General features: G+C 37.2%; 1 protein-coding gene across 4 annotated transcripts; it reads left to right on the top strand.

Annotated features, from left to right (window-relative positions):
* The first annotated feature begins 392 nt into the window (after positions 1-392).
* LOC121420164 lies at positions 393-23,261 on the top strand. 4 transcript variants are annotated; one of them, XM_041614707.1, is made up of 12 exons: positions 393-465; positions 2,583-2,689; positions 3,963-4,202; positions 7,022-7,158; positions 9,128-9,208; positions 13,175-13,289; positions 14,360-14,739; positions 15,754-16,020; positions 17,495-17,720; positions 18,902-19,010; positions 21,826-21,894; positions 23,243-23,261. In XM_041614707.1, exons 2-11 carry the CDS (start codon positions 2,590-2,592, stop codon positions 21,866-21,868), a joined length of 1,698 nt encoding a protein of 565 aa, XP_041470641.1. In that variant the 5' UTR covers positions 393-465; positions 2,583-2,589; the 3' UTR covers positions 21,869-21,894; positions 23,243-23,261. The 4 variants fall into 4 exon arrangements, with proteins under 4 accessions (XP_041470641.1, XP_041470643.1, XP_041470640.1 ...); XM_041614709.1 differs by lacking the exon at positions 23,243-23,261 and having other exon boundaries at positions 3,966-4,202; positions 21,826-22,121; XM_041614706.1 differs by lacking the exon at positions 23,243-23,261 and having other exon boundaries at positions 393-477; positions 21,826-22,121.
* Positions 23,262-23,922: the final 661 nt, after the last annotated feature.

The raw sequence follows: 23,922 nt of genomic DNA, 5'->3' as shown, positions 1-23,922 counted from the left end.
ACCGAAAGCGGTTAATTTTATGAATAAAATCATGCAGGCATTTGTTTATTCATAAAGTTATACATTGTAATAATATCAATTGGAGGCTTACAATAAACATAAAATTTACTTTAATCATAGTTATTTTATTATCAATTTTTTATATCACCGAAGGGGGAAATAAAGTTACCAACATCTGAAGAGGTAGAAGAAAAATTCTCAAAGAATGGAAGAAGAAAGAAGATTGCAATCGATCAAACACATTTGTATTTCTTTGTCGGTGCATTTTGAACTAAGGGAATTTCATAAAACAAACAAAAATTACATAGAGATTACCCGGGCGCGGGTATACAAAATGATGATCATCATCATGCATCGTTGACTTCTTGTAAAGAGCGCCCTCTCTCGTGCACATGTATTAGTTGATAAATTAATAATAATGGACGAAGATTTCGAGGTATCTGATAAAAGCTGAGGAAAAAATTGGTAAATATTTAGGTACTTTTTACTAATTTCAATACATTTCCTGAGAATTCGTTCATTCATCTAGTTAGTGTCATCCTTAATGTTCTATATTTTTATGGTATGGGAAACTCAAATGAATTTTTATAGTATTAAATTAATCTTGACTTCTTCAGAGTATCAGACTAGTCAGTGATCGCAGTTCATACAGTTCAACTCTGTCACGGTGTTGGTCAATGCAAGTGCCGGGCAGCGCTCCTCCCGGCTGGAGATCGGGGGAGGAACGGGAGCGAAGGCCCGGGCCGTAACCGTAGCTAGGCTCAAAAGGGGTTTCGATTGTACATTGCAGTGGACTAGATTAGCTGCTCATGCTCCAATGTGCGGCAGGTTCAGCAGATTTAGACAGCTGGCAGCCAACTGATAGAATTTTTAAATAAACTTTTTTTTTTATTTCTCCTGAGTCCTGTTCCACTGCACTGCACTGCTGGCTAGCGACCGACGGGTTTCCATTCTCAGTCGTTCTCTGACATGTCTGATTGGTCAATTAAGACAGTGCGCATGCGGTGTCTGTGTGTTCCGTGTGTGTATGTGTGATGATGCGAAGAGTGCAGTACATGTGTTCACTAGACGTGAGGGCATACAGTAGAGACCCAGTCGTTTTCTGATTTTAACTTTACATTACAATAACAACGATCAGGGATGGGTTTATTTTGTTGCAGTGTGTGCATGTGAAGGATATTACAGCTCTTAATCAGCTGACTGACTCTCTTTCCAAGCTTAGAAGTATAATGATAATTGCTACATTCCAATTTTTTGATTTGTTTGTTTTAGAAAGGGTCTTTTATTTTTTACTCAGTCTATCGATCCTCTCATTAAAGAGTCTTCACTTAAATGCATTACATTAATAGAATGTCCACTGTAATGGAAATGGAAACATGCCTGTCAATTGACCAGCATAATGTGAAAATGGAAAGATGCGGGTCAGTTTACCATATGTTTCAGTGTATAATGAAAATCGAAACATGCCGGTCAATTGGCTATATGTTTCAGTGTATAATAGAAATGGAAACATGCCGGTCAGTTTACCGTATTTTTCAGTGTATAATGAAAATGGAAACATGTCGGTCAATTGACCAGTGCATAATGAAAATGGAAACATGCCGGTCAGTTTACCACATGTTTCAGTGTATAATGAAAATGGAAACATGTCGGTCAATTGACCGATATAATATGAACATGAAAACATGCCGGTCAGTTTACCACAACTTGAAATACTTGAAGTCCATGATATGCTTTCTCCACATATACCCCCCCCCCCCCTTGGTCGCTAGCTCGTTGGTCGCTAGCCAGCAGTCTAATCTAGGCCTACCTCATAGTCGTAACACACAGAACGCGAACGTGCACCTGCCATTATTTAAAGAAGACCCCCAAAGGGGCTCTTTGATTTTTCACTTTTATTCTAAATAATTACATAATAAGAACTAAGTAAGTACTGCAGATCCTCTTAAAGTTAATAATTAAACCCTTCTGGCATGTTTGGCCCTAAAAGCACCAAAACGGGAAAAAATAAACTTAAATTCAAAGGAAAATTAAAAAGCAGTGACTTCCAGTTCAGCTGTCTTAAATCCGTCTGTATATCCGATGGTGTTATAATGCACAAACATAGGGCCATTAGAAAAACTTCCGGGTTGAACTTGAAACCATTGGGTTGGATTGCATGTCGATATCAGCTGTGAAAGTGATGCTCTGTTCAGCAGACAACATTCAACACCAACGCTCAACACAAACTGCCAGAAATACGTCGTATTTTCCAAGGTCAATTCCAACACCAATCATTTCAAGTAGGGTGTTGTGGCTGGTGTTGGTGTAGTTAAAACACCAACACCAGATTTAAACACCCGGGCCGTACCTCTGTCAATGTACATGTACACCACACATTCACTGGCTCACTACCATACTACAAAATCATCCTTTGGCATGGACAAAATCTCAAACAAAAAGTGATTTTTTCTTCCCTAAATGACCATATTTTGTGTCAAAATATCACACTCGCTATTTCCTAATATCGCAGTTTGATAAATCCTGTCTCTTTGATCTGATTCATGTGCATGCTTTAACTCACTTCATTGCTTTCCTTACAGATTAAAAATGGCGGAGGATTCTTCAAGAAGGAAGAGTAACAATCCCAGCCGAGTCTTACAAACCACGGAAGCAGGGGATGAAGAGCAGAGTAATCAGGAATTTAATGGTAAAATCCTTTTTATTGAAAAAAAATTGTCACTATTAAAAGAGTATAAAATTCCATCATTAAGGGCTCGAAATTAGCAATGGCCAAGGGCAACCAGAAATTTGAGTCGGGCCACCAACATTCTGTACAAGCCCACATTTGGTGGCCCAGTTTGGCTACCAAAGTTTTGATCAATTGTAATGATTTCTATTGTTTTAGGGCCACCAGAAATATGAAATTGCTGATTTTGGTGGACTAATCGAGCCATTAAGAAAAAAGTTAGAGCGGAACCTTACATTAGTAAAGAGACAGACACAAACTCTGACTCGAGTCGTGTTGTTGGAGTTCATATTTTCGATCTTTAATTAGGACCATTCTTTAGGAATTGAGGTGGTACAAGAAAACAGACTGTATAAGAAACTAAATGAATTAGTGAGATGGAAGTAAAATAGCTCTTAGTAATTTACAAGTAGAGTAAACTGTAATTGACGATGATGATGGTGGGTGTTTCATAAAGCTGTTTGTAAGTTACGAGGGACTTTAAAAGTGACTGGTGATCCTTTCTTAGGAACCAAATCAACACCAATTGATGTGAATCTGGGGTGTCACCACAGGAAAGGAGAACCAGTCATTCGTAAAGTCGCTCCTAACGCTTCCAAACATTTATTGAAATAAGATTTCGATATCTGAACTTAAGCTTAGCTTTAACAAATTTGTTCTCACACTACATATACATGTACATTCATCAGAACTTAAACTTGGCTTTAACAAATTCGTTCTGTCCCACTACAGTACCCTCGCCTGAACTCAAACTTGGCTTTAACAAATTTGTTCTGTCCCACTACAGTACCCTTGCCTGAACTCAAACTTAGCTTTAACAAATTTGTTCTGTCCCACTACAGTACCCTCGCCTGAACTCAAACTTAGCTTTAACAAATTCGTTCTGTCCCACTACAGTACCCTCGCCTGAACTCAAACTTAGCTTTAACAAATTCATTCTGTCCCACTACAGTACCCTCGCCTGAACTCAAACTTAGCTTTAACAAAATTGTTCTGTCCCACTACAGTACCCTCGCCTGAACTCAAACTTAGCTTTAACAAATTTGTTCTGTCCCACTACAGTACCCTCGCCTGAACTCAAACTTAGCTTTAACAAATTTGTTCTGTCCCACTACAGTACCCTCGACTGAACTCAAACTTAGCTTTAACAAATTCGTTCTGTCCCACTACAGTACCCTCGCCTGAACTCAAACTTAGCTTTAACAAATTCATTCTGTCCCACTACTTTCATCAGCAGAGACAGACATCCTTGAAATCCCTGACGATGACGGGGATGATGATTCAAAGGATTGGTACCAGTCACAACCATCGGGAGGAGGCAGGGAGGAGGAGGAGGAGGCAGAGGATGGTGGGAGAGGATTCGTCTTCAGCTCCAATGAAGTCACTGATAACGTAGTGGTCTTGACGAGCGATATGGAACTTCCAGGGGGGATCGATGAGGGCATGGATGCCGAGATACAGGGCAGAGGTTCAGGTGAGATGAAGGGGGAAATCAGTAAGGATTTTTTTTTTATTGAGAAGGATGAATATTCACTCTGAGCTATATGAAACTCCATGGGGAATAATTGCATGATTGCTTATCTGTAGATTGATTAGGGGGGACGTTCTGGGAAGCGTTTTTCATGGTAGGACTTGTCAGAAGTCTTATGCCACAAGTCCTGTTTTGTCTGACAGTTTATTATAAGAACTGTGCCTGTCAGCCAATCAAAATCCAGAAAAGTTGTCAGATCTGACAATTTTTCAGATGAAAATGTTGATGAAAGGCTCCCTTGGTGTATTATTATTATTATAAATCATCATCACTATCATCATCGTCATCACCTTCATCATCATCAACATCATCATCATCATCATCATCATCTTCATCAACGTCATCTTCATTATTATAAATCTATATCATTATTATCATCATCGTCATCAACATCATCTTCATCATCATATATCATCATTATCATCATCGTCAAAATCATCATTATCATCATAGACATCAATATTATGTTCATTATCATAAATATATATCATCATTATCATCAACATCATCTTCATCATGATCGGCATCATCATCTTCATCAACATCATCTTTATCAACATTATCATCTTCATCATCATAAATCTTCATCATTATGATCGTCATCAACATCATTGTCATCAACATCTGTATCATCATAAATCATCATCACCATCATTATCATCATCACCATTATCATCATCATCAATATGATTGTCATCATCATATTACAAAAGAACATTGTGAATAAGATGATACAATGCAAAGAATTGCTCTTCAAATGCCTGTGATATATAAAATACAAGAGTAGAGTCCCAAGTGTATCTATCTGTGTGAGGTCCATGTATGTTCTTCAATAGAATTGACTCATGCGTTATCATTTTGGTGATTCCATGGAATTATTTCCCTGGTATCGCATCACAATTTGCTCCACTTTTTCCAAAGACTTCACAAAGTACTAGGAGCTTTCCAGACCGGTTTGTACAGAACTTTGATAGTTTTTCTCTATAACGAACAATGCTTATCAATTTGTTTAACCCTAAATCTCCCGGGTATTTTGATTCTTGTCATCCAGGGGGGGGCCATTATGGCCCTCCCTTAAGATCTCGGCCGTCGATCGCGCAAGCGACGCAAAATTTTTCACGCTGGTAGCGTGCGGTGTAAATGTACAAGGCTGTATGGTAAAATTTTCCAAAATAATGAGATTTATTTTATGTGAATTAATTATGCTAATTTATGCATAAATCATACTTTTTGCTCTAATTCACTAAATGAAGCTCCTAGAATGCTAATTTTTGCTAAAAATATTCTTTGTAGCATTCTTAACAATCGCAATTAAAAAAAACTTCGGTTTGGAAATCAATTTTTTATGTATTTTATTGTTTTATGAATTTCTTATGTATTTCTTTTATTTTTATTTTTTTTCAATGGAAATCATTCCAGACTTAATTGTGATCATAAACAAGGCAAAATTAAGTAAATTTAATCAGTAAAAGTAGAAATAATGATACATTTATGAATTTTGGCTAAATACACAATTTCCATTGGATTTGTACATGAATTCACGTTTATGAGCAATTTTGGGTCTGACATGCACTTACATAATGTTGCATAATGTCGTAACCACGTATCTGGGTGTCACAAATTTGGTCTCAAAATTTGCGCGAGACTCGAAAGTAAAAAGTCAGTGAGTGGCGAGGTCAAAAAATTTTACGCAGCAGATATATCGCGAAAAATGTCGAGGGAGGGCCATTATGCCCCCCCCCCCCGGGAGAATTAGGGTAAGGGGAAGTTCTCACTGACAGAAATGTTATCGTAAAAATAGCTGAAAAAATATAGCCGAAGGTTTGAGAAAAATCCTTCAAAGAATAAAAGAGTTATTAGAATTTCAATTATTTGAAAGCTGCTCGTCATATATGCGAGCAGCTTTCCTACATATCGATGGTAAAAAATCAATGAAATGTCATTTTCGCAGAAAATTGAAAATGGTTTTTACTGTACCTTCACAATATCAATAGACAAGTTATTTCACTCCCAATTTCTAATAAGAAAACAAAAATAAGTCATCATGAACCATCAAAAAATTGAAATTTATGCATTCTATATTACAAAACATATGGGCAGCTGTTCGTTTATGACTTCACAAATCCAAAACTTCAAATTCTAACGAACTTTCTGAATCTTTGATGGATTTTCCTCAAACCTTCACCAATCTTTTCTGCTATTTTGGCCACAAACTTTTCTTCAGGGTAAACTTCCCTTTTAAGCAAATTTATTTCCTGGATAGTGGATACCATTACTTATCATTGGACACCAATAAAGTATCCTTTCATTATCACATTTAGACATTTTCCTCTCATCCCCTTACATCTAGCACTATATTTTATCGTTAAAGGGGGAGTGAACTGTGTGTAGTCTCTCATTGATTGTGCGTTATAAACATACAGCCTTCAAATATACGTTTTCAGATATCTCCTAATATTACAGAGAATAAATTGACCTAAAATTGTATTTGTTTAGAGAAACTGAAATGATTTGAGAGGAAAAGTAATTATTTTGCTACTTGGTAACATTATCGTAGCAGTATAAAATGTATTGAGTAGTTAGCATGTTATCATTCAAGTGGGTCTGTATAATACTAGACTACACTGGCCTCATTGGTCAGGAAACTGGCCAGGTATGAATAGTTGACTCGAGATGGCGCTATTGGTTTGTATCTGCTAATTGTTAAAGTAGCTTTGTTGTTGTTCCCAGATTTATGTTGTATGATCTGTTGTGTATTACAGCTCATTCCATCCTCCATGGGAGCCGATCTCTCAAGCCAAGGAAGCAGGTTGGTAGTAGCTTCAACAGATCTCGTCAGTTCATGGGAGTCAGTTACGATAGCGACCAGGTTTACCCACCGGATGGCGATAGCAGTCAGGTACAGAGGGATTTTTTTTCTTTTCGGGGGCAACTTTTAATAATAATATAGGATTTATATAGTGCACGTACATGTATCCACCGTGCTAGTTGCTCAAGGCGCTTCTATATGTATATTACCCCGGCTAAGCTAGTCCACTGATTCTGCAGACAGCTTTTTGAGGAATTGCTTCCTGCCGGTACCGATTGACCTCACTTGGGTTGAGTGCAGCCTAATGTTGGTAAATTTCTTGCTGAAGGAAAACACGCCATGGCTTGGAATCGAACCCACATCCTTCATATTTAAAGACGAGAGTTTTAACCACTAGACCACGACGCCCCCACTTTTCACAACTTACTGTCTAAATCTGCCATGTTTTGGATAATGATAATTGGAGTGAAGTGCTTCATAATGTGGTTTCTACGCACTTTTCATTACCTGGTCACAGTAAACCATCTCTCTTCCACACATAAAATGCACCATCTCCACTCCTCGGGGAATATCCTTGCCAGGCAATTGTTTATCGATGCACACATGCCAATCAAATCAAATTGACGTTAAAGGAGAATGAAACCTTTGGAACAAGATAGCTTGTGTGAAAACAGAAAAATCAAAGAAACAGATCAACGAAAGTTTGAGAAAAATCAGACAAATAATGAAAAGTTATGAGCATTTAAATATTGCGATCACTAATGCTATGGAGATCCTCATATTGGCAATGCGATAAAGATGTGTGATATCACTTGTGAACAACTCTCCCCTTTACTTTAGTATATATTTTACTTAAATTGCCTCTTTCATCACATCTAACAGTAGATTATGTGTTCTTTCTTTACGAGGGCATGTAATACAGATTTTTAAAGAATACATCATGGATAAAGAGTTTGTATCATCAAAAGAAAAGGCAGAAAGGGACATTTTGAGGGTATTTTATAGTCCATCAAAGAGAAAGTTGTTCACATGTGACATCACACATCCTTGCTGCATTGCCAATGGGAGGATCACAATAGCATTAGTGATTGCAATATTCAAATGCTCATAACTTTCTTATTATTTGTCTGATTTTTCTCAAACTTTCTTTGTTCTTTTTCTTTGATTTTTCTGTTTCGACAAAAACCTACTTATTTCAAAGGTTTCATTTCCCTTTAACGTCACACCAGGTACTCATTTAACACCTTGGTGGAGAGGAACATACACGGACAAGTGCCTTGCCAAAGGACATTAGCGCCAGGTGGGATTCACCGTGGCACCTTTGACATTCCATTGAATGAGTGTCCAGGGCTCCATTTTCCATTTTCAGGACCAAAATCAGCTCAGCACCAGAATTAATCCTAAATCTCCTGGGGTATTTTGATTCTTGTCATTCGGGGGGGGGGGGGGGATCTCAGCCGCAGATTGCACAATCACGACAAAAATTTGCGTGCTGGTAGACAATGACGTAATCTATGCAGTTGCATTGGTAGATTTCACTGAATTATTTTTTTTTGTATTAATTATGCTAATTTTTTCATGAAATCATACTTTTTTTGCTCTGATTCACTAAATATAGCTCCTAGAATGCTATTTTTGGTGAAAATATTCTTTATAGCATTCCAAACAGTTGTGAATGAAAACAAATCTGGTACCAAGGCCGATTTCTTATGTATTTTATTGTTTTTTAAAATTTCTTATGTATTTATTTGTTTTTTACTTTTGTTTTTTTATTGTTTTTTCGATGGAAATCGATCCAGACTTAATTCTGATCATAAACAAGGCAAATTAATTAAGTTTAATCAGTAAAAGTAGAAATAATGATACATTTTATGAATTTTGGCTAAATACACAATTTGCATTGGATTTGTACATGAAATTACATGTTGAATGTAGAAAGGACAAATCTTTCTAGTTGTAGGTGTCTCTTTAAATGCTGCTCGATAATTTTTTCTTAAAGTCACCCCAGCCTCCAAAGTAGAAAAACATGTTGTCAATGTTCCCTATGTTCTTTGTTTAGGTACGAAGGCAGCAGAGAGCAGTTGAGCCATTTGTTTGCCGGACCACATCAAGTTCAGGGAAGAAAGATGCAAGTATGCAGGTAAGTTTTCAAAACACCGCATTCGCAAGGCACCCATCTGACCTAAAAATTTCCTGAATTATTATCATTTGTTTGGTTACACTTCGTAATTCCGAAGCTTCGTAATTCCGAAGGTTCGTAATTCCGAAACACGTAAATTGCCTATACCTCGATGTTCGTTAATCCGAAAACGAAAAAGGGTTCGTTAATCCGAACATTTGTGGCGTAATTCCGACGATTCGTTATTCCGAAGGTTCGATAATCCGAAAACGAAATAAGGTTCGTTGTTCCGAAGGTTCGTTAATCCGAAAACGAAAAAAGGTTCGTTATTCCGAAGGTTCGTTGATCCGAAAACGAAATAAGGTTCGTTTATCCGAAGGTTCGTTAATCCGAAAACGAAATAAGGTTCGTTAATCCGAAAACAAAATAAGGTTCGTTTTTCCGAAGGTTCGTTAATCCGAAAACGAAATAAGGTTCGTTAATCCGAAAACAAAATAAGGTTCGTTTTTCCGAAGGTTCGTTAATCCGAAAACGAAATAAGGTTCGTTAATCCGAAAACAAAATAAGGTTCGTTAATCCGAAAACAAAATAAGGTTCGTTAATCCGAAAAATGAAAACCGGGAAAGCAGAGGCAGAGGCAAGGGGAGGGGGCGGGGGACACTGTTGCCGTTCAGTTATCATATGAGGATGGGAAGGCAAGGGCGGCCGAACGAATTTTCGTTGGGGGTAAAGCCAAAAAATGAAACTCATACGTCAAAATTGGGACTGTGGTGATATTTTCACCTGAAGATTATCATCTGCTTGAAGTCATTGTCTGTTTGATAGTGATTAAGTAGAGAATAACTTTTTTGAAGTGACTTCTTATTATGGCAAAATGTATATTTAGGCTTTATTTTTCGGGAGAGAGTATAATGAGCGAGAGGCTTGGTAAAACAAATTCAAAGGTGAAGTTGTATAACGTTTTTTGTGGTCAGTTATTCTTAAAATGGCATTATTGCGAGGTGTTGCGAGCGTGAATCACAAGCTAAACTTTAGGTTATTTCAATAAAAATGAAAATTAGTTTTTTAAAATCCGAGCAGATTTCTGCTGTCATTAAAAAGATGTGCATCTAAATAAAGAATTAACACGAGCGCAAAACGCGAGCTTGAACATACTGACCAGAAAAGGAACCTGTTAAAGAAAGCATTTAGTGACCTCTTTAGGATGCATATTTCACCAATCGAATGAGAGTGCGAAGCGCAAGCTGAAATTTTTCAATATTCCAGCCTGAAAACTTAACTTAACTTGTATACTTTAAAAAGAGTATTTTATTTCGAAAAAAAACATGAAAAACGGCATATTTATTTTTGAAAAAGGAACTTTCCCATTTTGGAAAATATTAATTCCCCTGTTTTTTATTCCATTTTTGATGCCCCCTGCCTCCCTCCCGGCGGATCCAACTTTCGTCAAATAGAGGGGGGGGGAATTTTTTTAGCCATATTTTCCTTGATCGGCAGTTTAAAGTTGATTTTTGTTTGTTTCTTTGAAAGGGTAGTCCTAACAGTCAATAATTAGCTTTATCCTTATAAAATAAAGTAAATATGTAATAACATGATAAACCCTTTTTAAATAATGCGAGCGCGAGCTATATATTTTTGTTAATATGATGGGCAATATGTTTGCGATCTTCAAAGCGAGATGCCTATGTAACTAAATTTAGATAACTGCTAGCAAGAAGCGCGAACAGAATTTTTAAATATATAAGCTCTGACCTGATCTAAAGGGGACATTTTAAGAACTTTTTGCAGTTAGCCATGAAGATGATGCGTGTTTTAGCCAATGGCGGCGGAACGCATTTTTTTTTTGGGGGGGGGGCAAAGTAAAAAAAAGGGGCCAATAGGGGCAATTTGGTGCAAACGGATATTTTCACCATTAGATTATCATCTGTGTAAAGAGGTTGTGTGTTTTTGTAGTAACTAAATTGAGCACAATTTTTTAAGTGATCACTAAAGTTATATATTTACGTTTCATTTCTGCGAGCGTAGAGAGCAAGCGGTTTGGGGGAAAAAGTCAAATCTGAAGATGTAAAATTCACCTTTTTGGTCAATACTGTTAAAAGGGCATCCTTGTGAGATGTTGCGAGTGAATCACGTGCTCAAACTTTTGGAAATTTCATGTGGGCCTAGAATGATAATATTGATATAGATATCATTTACCAAGGGAAGCCACTTCAGTTCTGAAAACTATTCTCCCAGCTATTATTATTTTTTTTACAAGAATGCTTAGAATGTCCAGTTTTCAGGTTGGAAAATCGGAAAAATTTGGCTCACGTTTCTCGCTCGCATCAAGTATTGTTTATTGAGGAACTCATTCTATTCCTGGTTACAAAAAAGAAATATGAAATGTCCAGTTTTCAGGTTGGAATATCACAAATTTTAAGCTTGCGGTTCGCGCTCTCATTATTTAGTTCGTGAGATATATATTCTATTCATGAGTCACTAAATGCAGTCCTCAAAAGATTACTTTCTGAAGCCTGTTGCATAAAACTTTTTACCTGAGAAAACTCTGGTAAAAACTAAGGTTAGTCTGATTTCCGCCAATGACTTGAGCACAGGGCAAAAACTCCTGTAAAAACAACCTGAGTTTTCTCAGGTAAAAAGTTTCATGCAACAGGCCCCAGGTCAGTATATAAACAAATTACAGCTCGCCCTCGCATTAATTCTTTAGAAAGATACACATCTTTCTCACGATTACAAAAAATGCTCCGAATGCTCACTTCACGTCTTGTTACATGAAATGTCTACTAGTTTCAGCTTGCGATTCGCGCTTTCAACATCTCACAAGGATCATTATTAGTATTATTTTTATTTTAATACCAGCAGAAGTTGTTATTAAAAATGACATCCCCTCCAATACAAATCCTATTATCTAGAGGTTGCTCGCACGCTTCCAACACACTTGATCCCCTGCATCTTTAATTAAACCATTTGCTTATAGGCAGCAATTGCTCAGATAAAATCGAAATTGGCCTATGCTTGATGAGGGCGCCATTCTTAATGAAATACATGCTTTGGCCCCAACACACATCATCGATCGTTATTACTATATCATTGCATAATATCGTGTAATCTTGTAATGACAACATCGTTTTTGTTACCAAAATGAATTATTTTCATTTTCAGAAATACGAACCTTATTTAATTTTCGGATTAACGAACCTTATTTCGTTTTCGGATTAACGAACCTTATTTCGTTTTCGGATTAACGAACCTTCGGAATTACGAACCTTATTTCGTTTTCGGATTAACGAACCTTCGGAATTACGAACCTCATTTTGTTTTCGGATTAACGAACCTTCGGAATTACGAACCTTATTTTGTTTTCGGATTAACGAACCTTCGGAATTACGAACCTTATTTCGTTTTCGGATTAACGAACCTTCGGAATTACGAACCTTATTTCGTTTTCGGATTGACGAACCTTCGGAATTACGAACCTAAGGAATTACGAACCTTCGGAAATACGAACCTTCGGAATAACCGAACCTAAGGAATTACGAACCTTCGGAAATACGAACCTTCGGAATAACCGAACCTTCGGAATTACGAAGCTTCGGAATTACGAATGTATGCGCATTTGTTTGGTGCCACCTGTGCCTGGGAGGTGAAAAGCTAACTGAATCACTATTACCCGCAGATCTCTCCTCCCAACATAACTGATGAGGGGAGGGGTGGTGCAGATGGACCATTACACCGAGGTACCCCCAACACTTATGTGAATATTGCAGCAGGTTCTTATGTGCACAGGTGGTGACTCTTCTCAACATGGGACCTCCATTTCACATCCTATCCGAGGGATGGAGCGTATTCCACTTTCATTCAACATATCTTTTATACTACAGTATCTGATAATACATGTCCATGTAACATATCTTTGATATCATAGGCTCTCATATTACATCTTAGGTATTATAATTTTTTTCCTGTAACATATTTTTGATCTCACAGTTTCCTGATGATGAGCTTTCTGTTCTGAGAGAAGAAAATGATGCTCTTAGAAAAGAGAACAGTGAGTTACGCAAGAAGGTGGATAGATTAGTGGAAACCATTGCACTCAATGACGGTGAGTCAGTTCATATTCCTAGTGGATGTTTTATAAAGCTGTTTGTAAGTTAAGAACGACTGGTGATCCTTTTTTACTCGCTAAACCATTGCAATGAACATTTACTGGTGAGTATCAATTACCACAAGAAAGGATTACCAGTCGTTGTTAAATTCACCTCAACTTATGAACAGGTTTATGAAACAGCCCCCCTTCCCCAGCAGGTGTTTCATAAGTGTTTCATACATTAGTTACAAGCAACTTTACAAATGACCGGTGATCCTTTCTTTTGATAAGTGATACACACCAAATTTTTATTGGTGTTGGTATAGCACCAAAGAAAGGATCACCAGTTTTTCGTGAAGTCGCTCATAAGTTATGAACAGCTTTATGAAACGCCTGCCTGATACTGTAAGATCTGTGTATGAAGACCACTGACGTGAGACAGAAAATTGTTCTTTGTAAACAGATGGTCTTTATGGACAGGTTCTTGTAATACATGTTTCAGTGTGGAATACTGTTCAAGGGAAATCAAAATTTTTGGCCCGAATTCACAAAGGTGGTTTTGACAACCCACAGTTTAGTTAATGGTTTATGCAGATTTATGCAGCTAGCAACCCGGCCACAAAGGTCGAGCACTTTGCGCTCGGCGCACATAATTTGATGTCACTTGAAAATCCTCCGAAATTCTAGTTTTCAAAAGTTGGCACATCTCTGATGGGTTCAAAATATTTCTTATTCAATTTGAAGTTTAAAACAACAATGTGCAACACTATTCCATAATTTATCAGTGTTCAACTCGATCTGAAATATATTTATTTAGTAATGAAGTGTAGTTTTCGGTCCCTTCAAATCAAGTCTTTTTATTTCCACACATTGATTTAAGGCTACTGTATTTGGAGTGTAATATACAACAAAATCAAGAGAAGAGATAATGGAAGATGCTACCAGGTAATCACTTTGAGGAAGTGAGGAGAGAATAACCCAAGACCAAAGTACCCATGAAGATATAATAACCCCCCAAAATTTATCACTGAAAACAATGACATTTTTGGTTACTACTTTGTTTCATGACTTATTCTATTCCACAGCTCTTCCAAATTTACTTGCAACTCTACGAGGGGCACCCACGGCGGGTGGTACCTCCCAAAACCTCAGCACCTCCACTGACAACAACCCGCCGGAAGAGGGCGCTGTGCCGTCAACGTCAGCGTCCCCACAGGTCCTCACAATCTCACGCTGCCAAAGCCTTGCCAACGACGACCCTTCCTCCAACCCTCCTCCCTCTTCCACCCAAAACGTTGTGATACCGGTATCGGACATGGGCGTGGCTCTAGGACAGGTGGTAACCACGCCCTCCGCATCATCGCATGCTGTAACGTTACCGCAGATACCGCTGTCGCAGGTCTCCTTGCCACAACTTGCTGCAGCTATGGATCAAGATCTGCTACCACATCAATCGCAACAACAGGTGATTCTTTGCTTCATGGCACTTGCTCCGGCGACAATTGCTCCACTATAAAGTCCACACACTAATTGAATAGCTAACTTCAACCCTGGATTTAACACGATGCCCTATCTTAAACCTATCCCTAAATGTCATGGAAAACCCTATTCTAACCTTAACCCAAACCCTACATCTTCAACAAAATAAATTCCGGAGCTATTGACGTAGGAGCAAGTGTTGTGTTGCCTAAAAATCTTTAACTTCTTTAGGCAATGTTGCTCACAACGTGACAGTGGGTCTGGTATAGTCTTCATCCGAAGAGACAGATACCGTACCCTATCAAAGTCTGTATCCAATTTGCAATATACCACAGGAAACCTGGGTGGTGTTTATGAGTTTTTACAGACATGCATCATGCAGATATGATTATTTTACTTCTGGGACCGACTTCTAATGTCACCACCCAAAGGCTGGAACCGTGACCAATGCATCAAATCACAGCTTGCCCCATATAGCTTGGATTGCAGATTGCACAGGTGCCCAACTAGTGATGTTTTATCAAGCTTTTTGTGAGATACAAACAAGAGATGTCATGCCCTCGGACATGAAATCAGATTCTCAGTCTCGATGAAGAGTCATCTGCTTAAGTTGACATCCAACCTCTGTTGATTAAAATTCTGCATGTTGAATAACAAAAAGCTGAGCTCAAACTTTCTTATGATTTGTCAAAGTTTGATGAGGGTTATAGGTAATTCACTGCAATTTTATTCGCACGGAAAACATTTCAGTTAGAAAAGTTCACCAGTCATGTATAACGTACACAAAACAACCATCTGATTTCATAAGCCAATTATTGCATTGAAAAATGCCCCCTTTTTTATATTTATCATTGCAGATGATCTTGGTATGATGTTGATAAGTTTTGTAGCAAGTGAAAACCGAATAAAAAGAATAAGAAAAAATTATGATGTATTTTATATTGGTAGGGATCTTAATCAATGTAGTCCCAATGGACAAATTTTCACCTTTTCTTTTCAGGTGAATATTCCACGAGCACCTGTTCTTCCCGTCCTTGCACCAAGTATTCAAATGGGTTTAACAGGTCAGCCACCGATGGTCCCGCCTGGTGCACCTTCACAGCTTGCAATGATACAGCAGAGTCTCCCCAACCCGGTACCACAGTCCACCCCTCAGACGGTGCTCCAGCATGTCTCCCACATGGCTGGCGGCAACCTGGCGCCGGTTAGGATACGGGATCGGGGGAAGCTCTTAGTGCGACCTGGAGGCAAGCAGACAGAGGATTCAGTAAGTTTTCAACTAGCATTTGACATCAATGATATCAGAGATCTTTTGATCATTTAACATGTTTATTTGATATAATGGTAAAAGTTTTAACCCTAAAAAGACTGGGGGGGCTGATTCAGCCCCCCCCTCAACATTTTTTGCGATAAATCCGCCGCGCGAAATTTTTTGACCGCATCGCTCACTGACTTTTTACTTTCAAGTCTCGCGCAACTTTTGAGACCAAAATTGTGACCCCCGGGTACGCGGTTCCAAAATTACGCAACATTTCGTAAGTGCATGCAGACCCAAAATTACTCAAAAACGTGAATTTGTGTACAAATCCAATGCAAATAGTGTTCTTAGCCAAAATTCATAAATGTATCATTATTTTTCCTTTTACTGCTTAAAATCAATTAATTTTATCTTTTTTATGGTAGAAATAAAGTCCCCGATAATTTCCATTGAAAAAACAATAAAAAACAAAAAGTCGAAAAACAAAGAAATACATAAGAAATTTAGAAAACAATAGAATACATAAGAAAATAAATGTGATTTTGAAATTTTTTAAAAATCAATTCGATCAGATGCCTATCTAGAGTATGTGAAACAAAAATTAGCATTTCAGGGGCATTATTTTATTAATTAGAGCAAACTTATGATTTTACGCATAAATTAGCATAATTAATGAGACATGAGATTTTTTGCAGAATTTGATGTTATAGTTTTGTAGATAATGCCAAGGGTAACGCATGTGCCAATTTTCGTCGCAATCGCGCGATCGACGGCCGAGATCATAAGGGGGGGCTGAATCAGCCCCCCCCCCCCCCCCCAGTCTTCTTAGGCGTCGAAATAGCCCAGTCTATTTAGGGTTAATACATTTCTCTCTTATGTAGTTGCAGAAGGCTTTGGTTAGCAATGATATGACTCTTAAAAAACATGTGAGCTGCAAGATCCCATTTGTCACCTGTGTGTAATAAGATGTAAAAGTGAAGCCCAAAAAAGAATTGCTTAAAAAAGTATCCTTAAAAAAGTTTTGAAACTAAAGCTATCGGAAACGCCATTCTAATTCTAATAGTGAGTTTTCAGCCAAAGGTGTCTTGAATGTGTTTGGACCGATTTAATCTCTTCTTCCTGTGCTTTGTTTTTTTGTTTTTTTCATTCAATTAAAAAATGTTAAATACAACACATCAGAGTTCAGGACTTATTTTAAAGAAATAAGAGGAATAGGTGGTATTCTAATAATTAATCCTAGGTTTAACCCTAGTCTAAACTAAAGGTTTAAACTGCACTTCTATGGAATGCTAGGCTTTAAATAATAGTTTTTGTATTTTAATATCAATTAATATTTTGACAATTTTTTGCATCAGGATGAGAATTTGTTGGTGAATGAGTTGACATATGGCACTACAAAAAGTGTGGTCTAAGTAAACTTGGTTTAAATTAACCATGGCTATCAGAATACCACTCAATGTGTTAATATCTTTAACATTTTCAGGTTGAGATTAGTCTAAGCAACAACGTGAAGGTCGACAAGAGACTCCTCGACCGATGCAACCACACCAACTTCCGTAAGCTGACCTCTGACCTGCTGATGTGTCTCTTCCCGCGGAAGGTCCTAAGTAGATCCACTCTGGGTGGGACCAGTAACACCATCTCCAGGACAACAGGACTTCCCACAAACAAGACCAGATTAGACCCAGAGAAAGTTGAAGCAATACTTGGTAAGTACTTAATAGGATTTCTTTTGGGTACACATTTTCACCCCTCTAGGGTACTTATGAACTACCCATGAACAAGACCTATTTAGACCCAGAGAAAGTTGAAGCAATATCTGATAAATCCTTGATGGGATTTTGTTGGGGGCACATTTTCACCCCTCTGGAGTACTTATGAACTACCCACGAACAAGACCTATTTAGACCCAGAGAAAGTTGAAGCAATATCTGATAAATCCTTGATGGGATTTTGTTGGGGGCACATTTTCACCCCTCTAGAGTACTTATGAACTACCCATGAACAAGACCTATTTAGACCCAGAGAAAGTTGAAGCAATATCTGATAAATCCTTGATGGGATTTTGTTGGGGGCACATTTTCACCCCTCTGGAGTACTTATGAACTACCCATGAACAAGACCTATTTAGACCCAGAGAAATTTGAAGCAATATCTGATATAAATCCTTGATGAGATTTTGTTGGGGGCACATTTTCACCCCTCTGGAGTTCTTATGAACTACCCATGAACAAGACCTATTTAGACCCAGAGAAAGTTGAAGCAATATCTGATAAATCCTTGATGGGATTTTGTTGGGGGCACATTTTCACCCCTCTGGAGTTCTTATGAACTACCCATGAACAAGACCTATTTAGACCCAGAGAAAGTTGAAGCAATATCTGATAAATCCTTGATGGGATTTTGTTGGGGGCACATTTTCACCCCTCTGGAGTTCTTATGAACTACCCACGAACAAGACCTATTTAGACCCAGAGAAAGTTGAAGCAATACTTGGTAAATCCTTGATGGGATTTTGTTGGGTGCACATATTTTACCCCTGTGAAGTACTTCCTCATGAACTACCCACGAACAAGACCTATTTAGACCAGGATTAAATTGACTGCCCCCCCCCCCTGATGAGAAGTTGAAGACTTTTCCTTTATTTGTGGTAGAATACCTTTTTTTTGCCCCCCCCTCCCCCTTTGGAAAATCCTAGGTACGCTACTGCCCTGCATTCGTGATTTCTTTATGAAATGTGCCCTGGATTAGACTCTTCAGAAATTTGAAGCAATGTTGGTTTACTCTTTGACAGGATTTTGTCATGTACACTCCCTATAGAATGCCGTTCTAACAAGTATAGTCAAGAATGTGCACTGACAACTTATTTCCTCTTTGATTTAAATGACAGATTATGTGCAGCGAGTGACCGGTGTCCCAGCTAGAGCAGTCAAAGATGCCATCAGGACGAAACTGAACAACGAAGCAAAGCGAATGCACAGACAACTCATATTCAAAAGGTAGAGAGCAATGCCATCATTCTTTTTGAAATACATGGGTATGTAAGGCTTGACCGTAGTAGTTGCCCAGGACATGAAGGTGCCGAAAAGAGCAGGCCAGACACGATAAGATATGGCAGTCTTAGATGAAGCTTACCCTATGGACTCTTGTAAAGTCATGCTACATCTGTCCCAAAGGCACCATGAATTTTCAGGTTGATATCATCCGTTTGTCAAAGTCTCAACATTGTCACAAAGATGCATTGGCCTAAAAACATTGTAAAAACTTGCCGTTGTTGAGAATCAACAACTCATTTTGTCAGTTTAATGTTCTGTTCTCCAGGAAGCAGTCACATTTTGTTATTGTGGATGATTTTTCATGAGCTCGATCATCGACAGTGACCCATGAGTTCTCTGATTACTCTGATCAATATAATGCTTATGATACTTGTATAACAGATGAAATCATTATTATAGGCCGTTGAAATGTTTATATCTGGGCCCGGTTGATCCGATCAACCACAACTATGGATGACCAGCCACATCAACATCTAAACTGCAAATATATTCAAATTATCTTCTAGATATGATGTACATGTATATTCATACATTCATCCTTCTTTTGAAGATCCAGTGTGATTCTCTTTGTTTATTACTGTAAAGGAGATTGAGCTGATTTACTGTAGAGAAAATTATGGTATGGATGGATTTCCATACAGTTTTGATTGATTGGATCAAACGTAACTCTTTGTAAGATGGGGCCTAGATCGGCTATCATCAGATACACTAAATATCTGTTTTGCTTGATTATGGGGTTGTTGCCAGAAAATTAATAAATTCTGTTACTAACTTCCAATTGAAATATCCATTGTAAGTAGAGCAAGATTGATAATCATTTCCTTTTGCAAGAAGCAGAGCAGGGGCCCGTCTCACAAATAGTTACAATTGATCTGATCAATCGCAACTATGGAAAGCCAGCAAAGTCAACATATAAAATGCATGTTTGCTCAAATCTTTTTCTAGATATGAATGTATATCCATAAATTCATTGATTTCTTGACAGTTTGGTGTGATCTCGTTTGTTTACAAAGGGCATTTTGCAAATTTCCTGTAGAAAAGATTGTGACACTGATGGATTTCCATAGAGTTACGATTGATTGGATCAATCGTCACTCTTTGTAAGACGGGGCCCAGCAATCAAGGACAAATATACAATTAATTTGCTTAAGATAGATTTAGCACCTAAAATTGGCTTGAAATAGATTGCAAGTTTAAAGTTTAGTCAAACTGGGACCTGATGAGCTTCTGTCTTTATTACTGCCAGAAACATTTTCTTAATTTATAATTTTCATTGGGTATTAATAGCTTATATCGGATTGGCTATCATCAGTTTTGCGTTTCTGATAACAAGTTTGTAAAATTTGGACGTAGCCCCACCTCCCAAAGAGTTGCGATCGATCCAATCAAGCATAACTATGGAAAGCCAGTAACACCAACATTTAGAATGCATTTGTCTCAGACCTTATATCCTGAATATGATGTATACTCGTGTATGCATCATTGTTTTGAAAAGTCAGTCTGCTTCTCCACATTTCCAAAATGGATTTGGTGGACATTCGCTATATAAAGGATTATGACATTTCCATAGTTAGCCTGATTGGACCAATCACAACTCTTTATAGGATTGGGCCCTGATAAGCTTCTGCCTGTTTAACTGCCAGAAATTATTTCATGATTTATCATACCGTAGCCTAGGAGTGGATCGTATGATTGCAACATGTCAATGTGTTTCAGCTGTACTTGTGACAAACCACAACTCTGAAATATGGCTAAGCTTCCCTCTTGAAGATGAAAGAAATCATCTTTAACAGAGAAATTCACAAATTTTTACCTTCTTTTCTGCTATGGTTTAAACAATCTAAATATTATCCAAGAAGAGTTGGTGAACAGTTTTCTCTACATGTATGTTAAGCAAATTCCCATGAGTTCACTACTTTGGTGAACACATTCAAATGGTTGTTGTAGATACTGAGCTAGAAGCTATGATTAAATCATCTTCTCTGTGTGAAATATGTGTAGTGTGACTACCAGTAGTGTTTTTATGAAAGAATTATGTTGAGTGGTCATGACGACAACCTTGTAGAAATCCAAGTTTTTATTTTTGTAAATTGAAATGCTTGATTTTTACCTATAGCCAGTATGATGAAGAAAATTAATACACAAAATGTGCAGTATGATGATGAAAGTTGTTAGGCAAGATGCGCATACAACAGAACGTTGGGACTTTACAGTCATTGTTTAAAAAGTTACACGATGTAGTGTATTTATTATTGTTGCTATTGTTTTGTATTTTGTTGTTTTTTTTTATGCCTAGCTAAGAAAGAAAGCTCAAAATAAGCAAACTTATTGACAACTCCCATCATTATTTAGGAGAATTTTGCAAGAAATATTCATTGCAAATATTCCAGGAACATGCAACTCTTTTTTTTCATGCTGTCACTGGGATCTTGTTGTTAAGATCCATTCTTTAGCACCACTGTTATTTGATTTTGATTTTTTGTTGTACATGTTTTCTCTGAAGTTTGCAGCAGGTACACAGAACAAACACCTGTTTTATCTTTTATGTCACATAGGACAGACTCTGAATCATCTCTTTCGATTCAGAGACATTTTTTTTTCTAAATCATTTATTTCATTTTTATGATTTTTTAGTCACCTAAACTTGCCCAATCAGTCATCATTTTTTTTTTCTTATTACATTATTTGCTAATTTATAGAAGACCTGTATTTACGTACAATTATGTTTTTATTTTATTTTTTGTATTCGCTTTATCAGATCATTTCATTACTCAGCCAGTGCTCCCGATGGTCCCCCTTGAAGGTACCCCTGTGAAACAGAAATGAGGTGAATCCCTATAGAAATTACATATTTTGTTATGTATGGGACTAGGTATAAGCCATAATAGGAAACACATACAAACATGTTCTGTCATGTATGGGACTAGGTTTAAACTGAAGTTTTAAACATGTTTTGTTGTGTATGGGACTCAGTTCAAACAAAAGTGAGAAGCATACATGTATGTTTTTTTTTAGTATGGGACTAGCTCTAAAGTTCACACTGTCAAATGTTTAATGTAAAAATAGCAAAAAAATGATAGAAAATACTGCCGAATGTTTGAGGAAAATCCATCAAAGAACAAAAATGTTATCAGAATTTTAATTATTTATTTTTGTGAATCATATGCAAGCAACATCTGCTTGTATGTGACATCACAAATTCAAAACTTGAAATTCCAATAACTTTCTAAATTTTTAATAGATTTTCCTCAATTCTTCACCAATATTTTGTACTATTTTTTTCTGCTATTTTTATAACAAACTTTTCTTCAGGATCAATTTCCCCTATAATGGTTATTGATATTTTGATAATTAATTATGTATATTAGGATTTTGTAATTGCTGAACCAAAGGAATATCATAGAGCTTTGTTGATGTTTTTTTTTTTTTTTTATTTATTTAAAGGGGTTGTCACTCTTAGATGTTTTACCCTGATTCAGATTTCTTGATGTCAATAGTTTGATTCTTAATATCAAGGATTAGGATGAAATTGCTTGCCATGAACCAGGCAAAAAATGATAATAATGCCAAAACTTCCAGGGCTAGTGCTTGAGCTCACCAACCAGAGTTTGTTATATTACAATGTACATTGGACCGTATAGTTCCATGGCTCTTTAAGGTATATTGGGGATGAATTTTCCCATGCCCTGCCTGTGGGTTGGCATACACTAGTGACTAGCATAAAACGTTCATTTGCTACAGCCTCTTTAAGGGGGTACTCCGGGCTGAAAATATTAAAATAGAGTAAAATTCACAAAGCAAAATACTGAAAATTTCATCAAAATTGGATTACAAGGAAAGTGGTCATAATTAAAGTTATGCTCCCTCAAAACATTGCTTGTATTTCCATAATTTCATCAAATAAACATGTTTTCACCGATTTCCCACAGAAACTATCGCACGGTTAACAAAAGACGTAATGCATGGCTGATCGTCAACAAAGCGTAGTGTCGAGTGAGTTTGAACGCTAGCCTGTAAAACCTCTTCATTTTATGAAATTATTGAAATTCAAGCCTTATTTCAATTAGCCAGAACTTTGTTATTTCTCGACCATTTTCTGTGATTGAGGTACATGTATCAAATTAAAGAGCAGATACTGAACTTTTAAAAAATGTGGTTTTCTTCTTGTAACCCAGATACAGCCCGCCAAGTGACTTTTCGGTATCTCCTCTTCAAATTGTTTTTGCTCACTCATGCGTGAATGAGAAATAATCTAAGTAATTTCAGTTGAAAGAGGAGTTTCCAAGCTTTAAATTGGTAGGTCACTTGTCTATTTTATTAATGATTAAGTTATGATAAATTATCAATAAATCTCGGTTTCGTTTTTTTGTGGGATGCACTGTATTGAATGGCATGATGCAGCTGAGGCCGCCAGAGGCATTCCACTTGTTTCATGCATGAAATAATTTGCAGCAAAATACATCTATTGCACTAAATCAGTTGTCAATCCGATCTTCAGTTCTTGGTAGAAAAACTTTAAATAAATCTAATGTCATTTCATAAAATACAAAAGCACAAGTGATGATATGACATCATTAATTTTCTCATTGAATATTCATGAAGACATGCCTAGAGCTGTTTTCACTGGCATAATGCAAATCTTTAAAATGCCATAACCTTGTCATCCCTTGTCCAACTTTGATCAAACAAAATTTTCTGATTTTTCTTTATCTGTTTGAATCATAATATTTTCAGCCCAGGAGTATCCCTTTAAATTTCATTTAAAAATGTATCGTATTTATTCATTCACTGCCTGAAGTAACCCATTGCAGAACTACTTTGTCTTAAGAGATTTACGAAACTATGAATGATGCAA

This window comes from Lytechinus variegatus, chromosome 8, assembly GCF_018143015.1.
Source record: "Lytechinus variegatus isolate NC3 chromosome 8, Lvar_3.0, whole genome shotgun sequence".
Classification (NCBI taxonomy): Eukaryota; Metazoa; Echinodermata; class Echinoidea; order Temnopleuroida; family Toxopneustidae; genus Lytechinus; species Lytechinus variegatus.
The sequence above is the reverse complement of the archived record's forward strand: the minus strand, read 5'-3'. Positions and strand labels throughout refer to the sequence as shown.

Excerpts from the sequence above, each read along its gene's own strand:
- LOC121420164 (XM_041614707.1), top strand. The coding sequence starts at position 2,590 with ATGGCGGAGGATTCTTCAAGAAGGAAGAGTAACAATCCCAGCCGAGTC. Across the intron at positions 4,203-7,021 it reads GATACAGGGCAGAGGTTCAG|CTCATTCCATCCTCCATGGG; the intron begins GTGAGATGAAGG and ends TGTGTATTACAG. Across the intron at positions 19,011-21,825 it reads AGACAACTCATATTCAAAAG|ATCATTTCATTACTCAGCCA; the intron begins GTAGAGAGCAAT and ends TCGCTTTATCAG.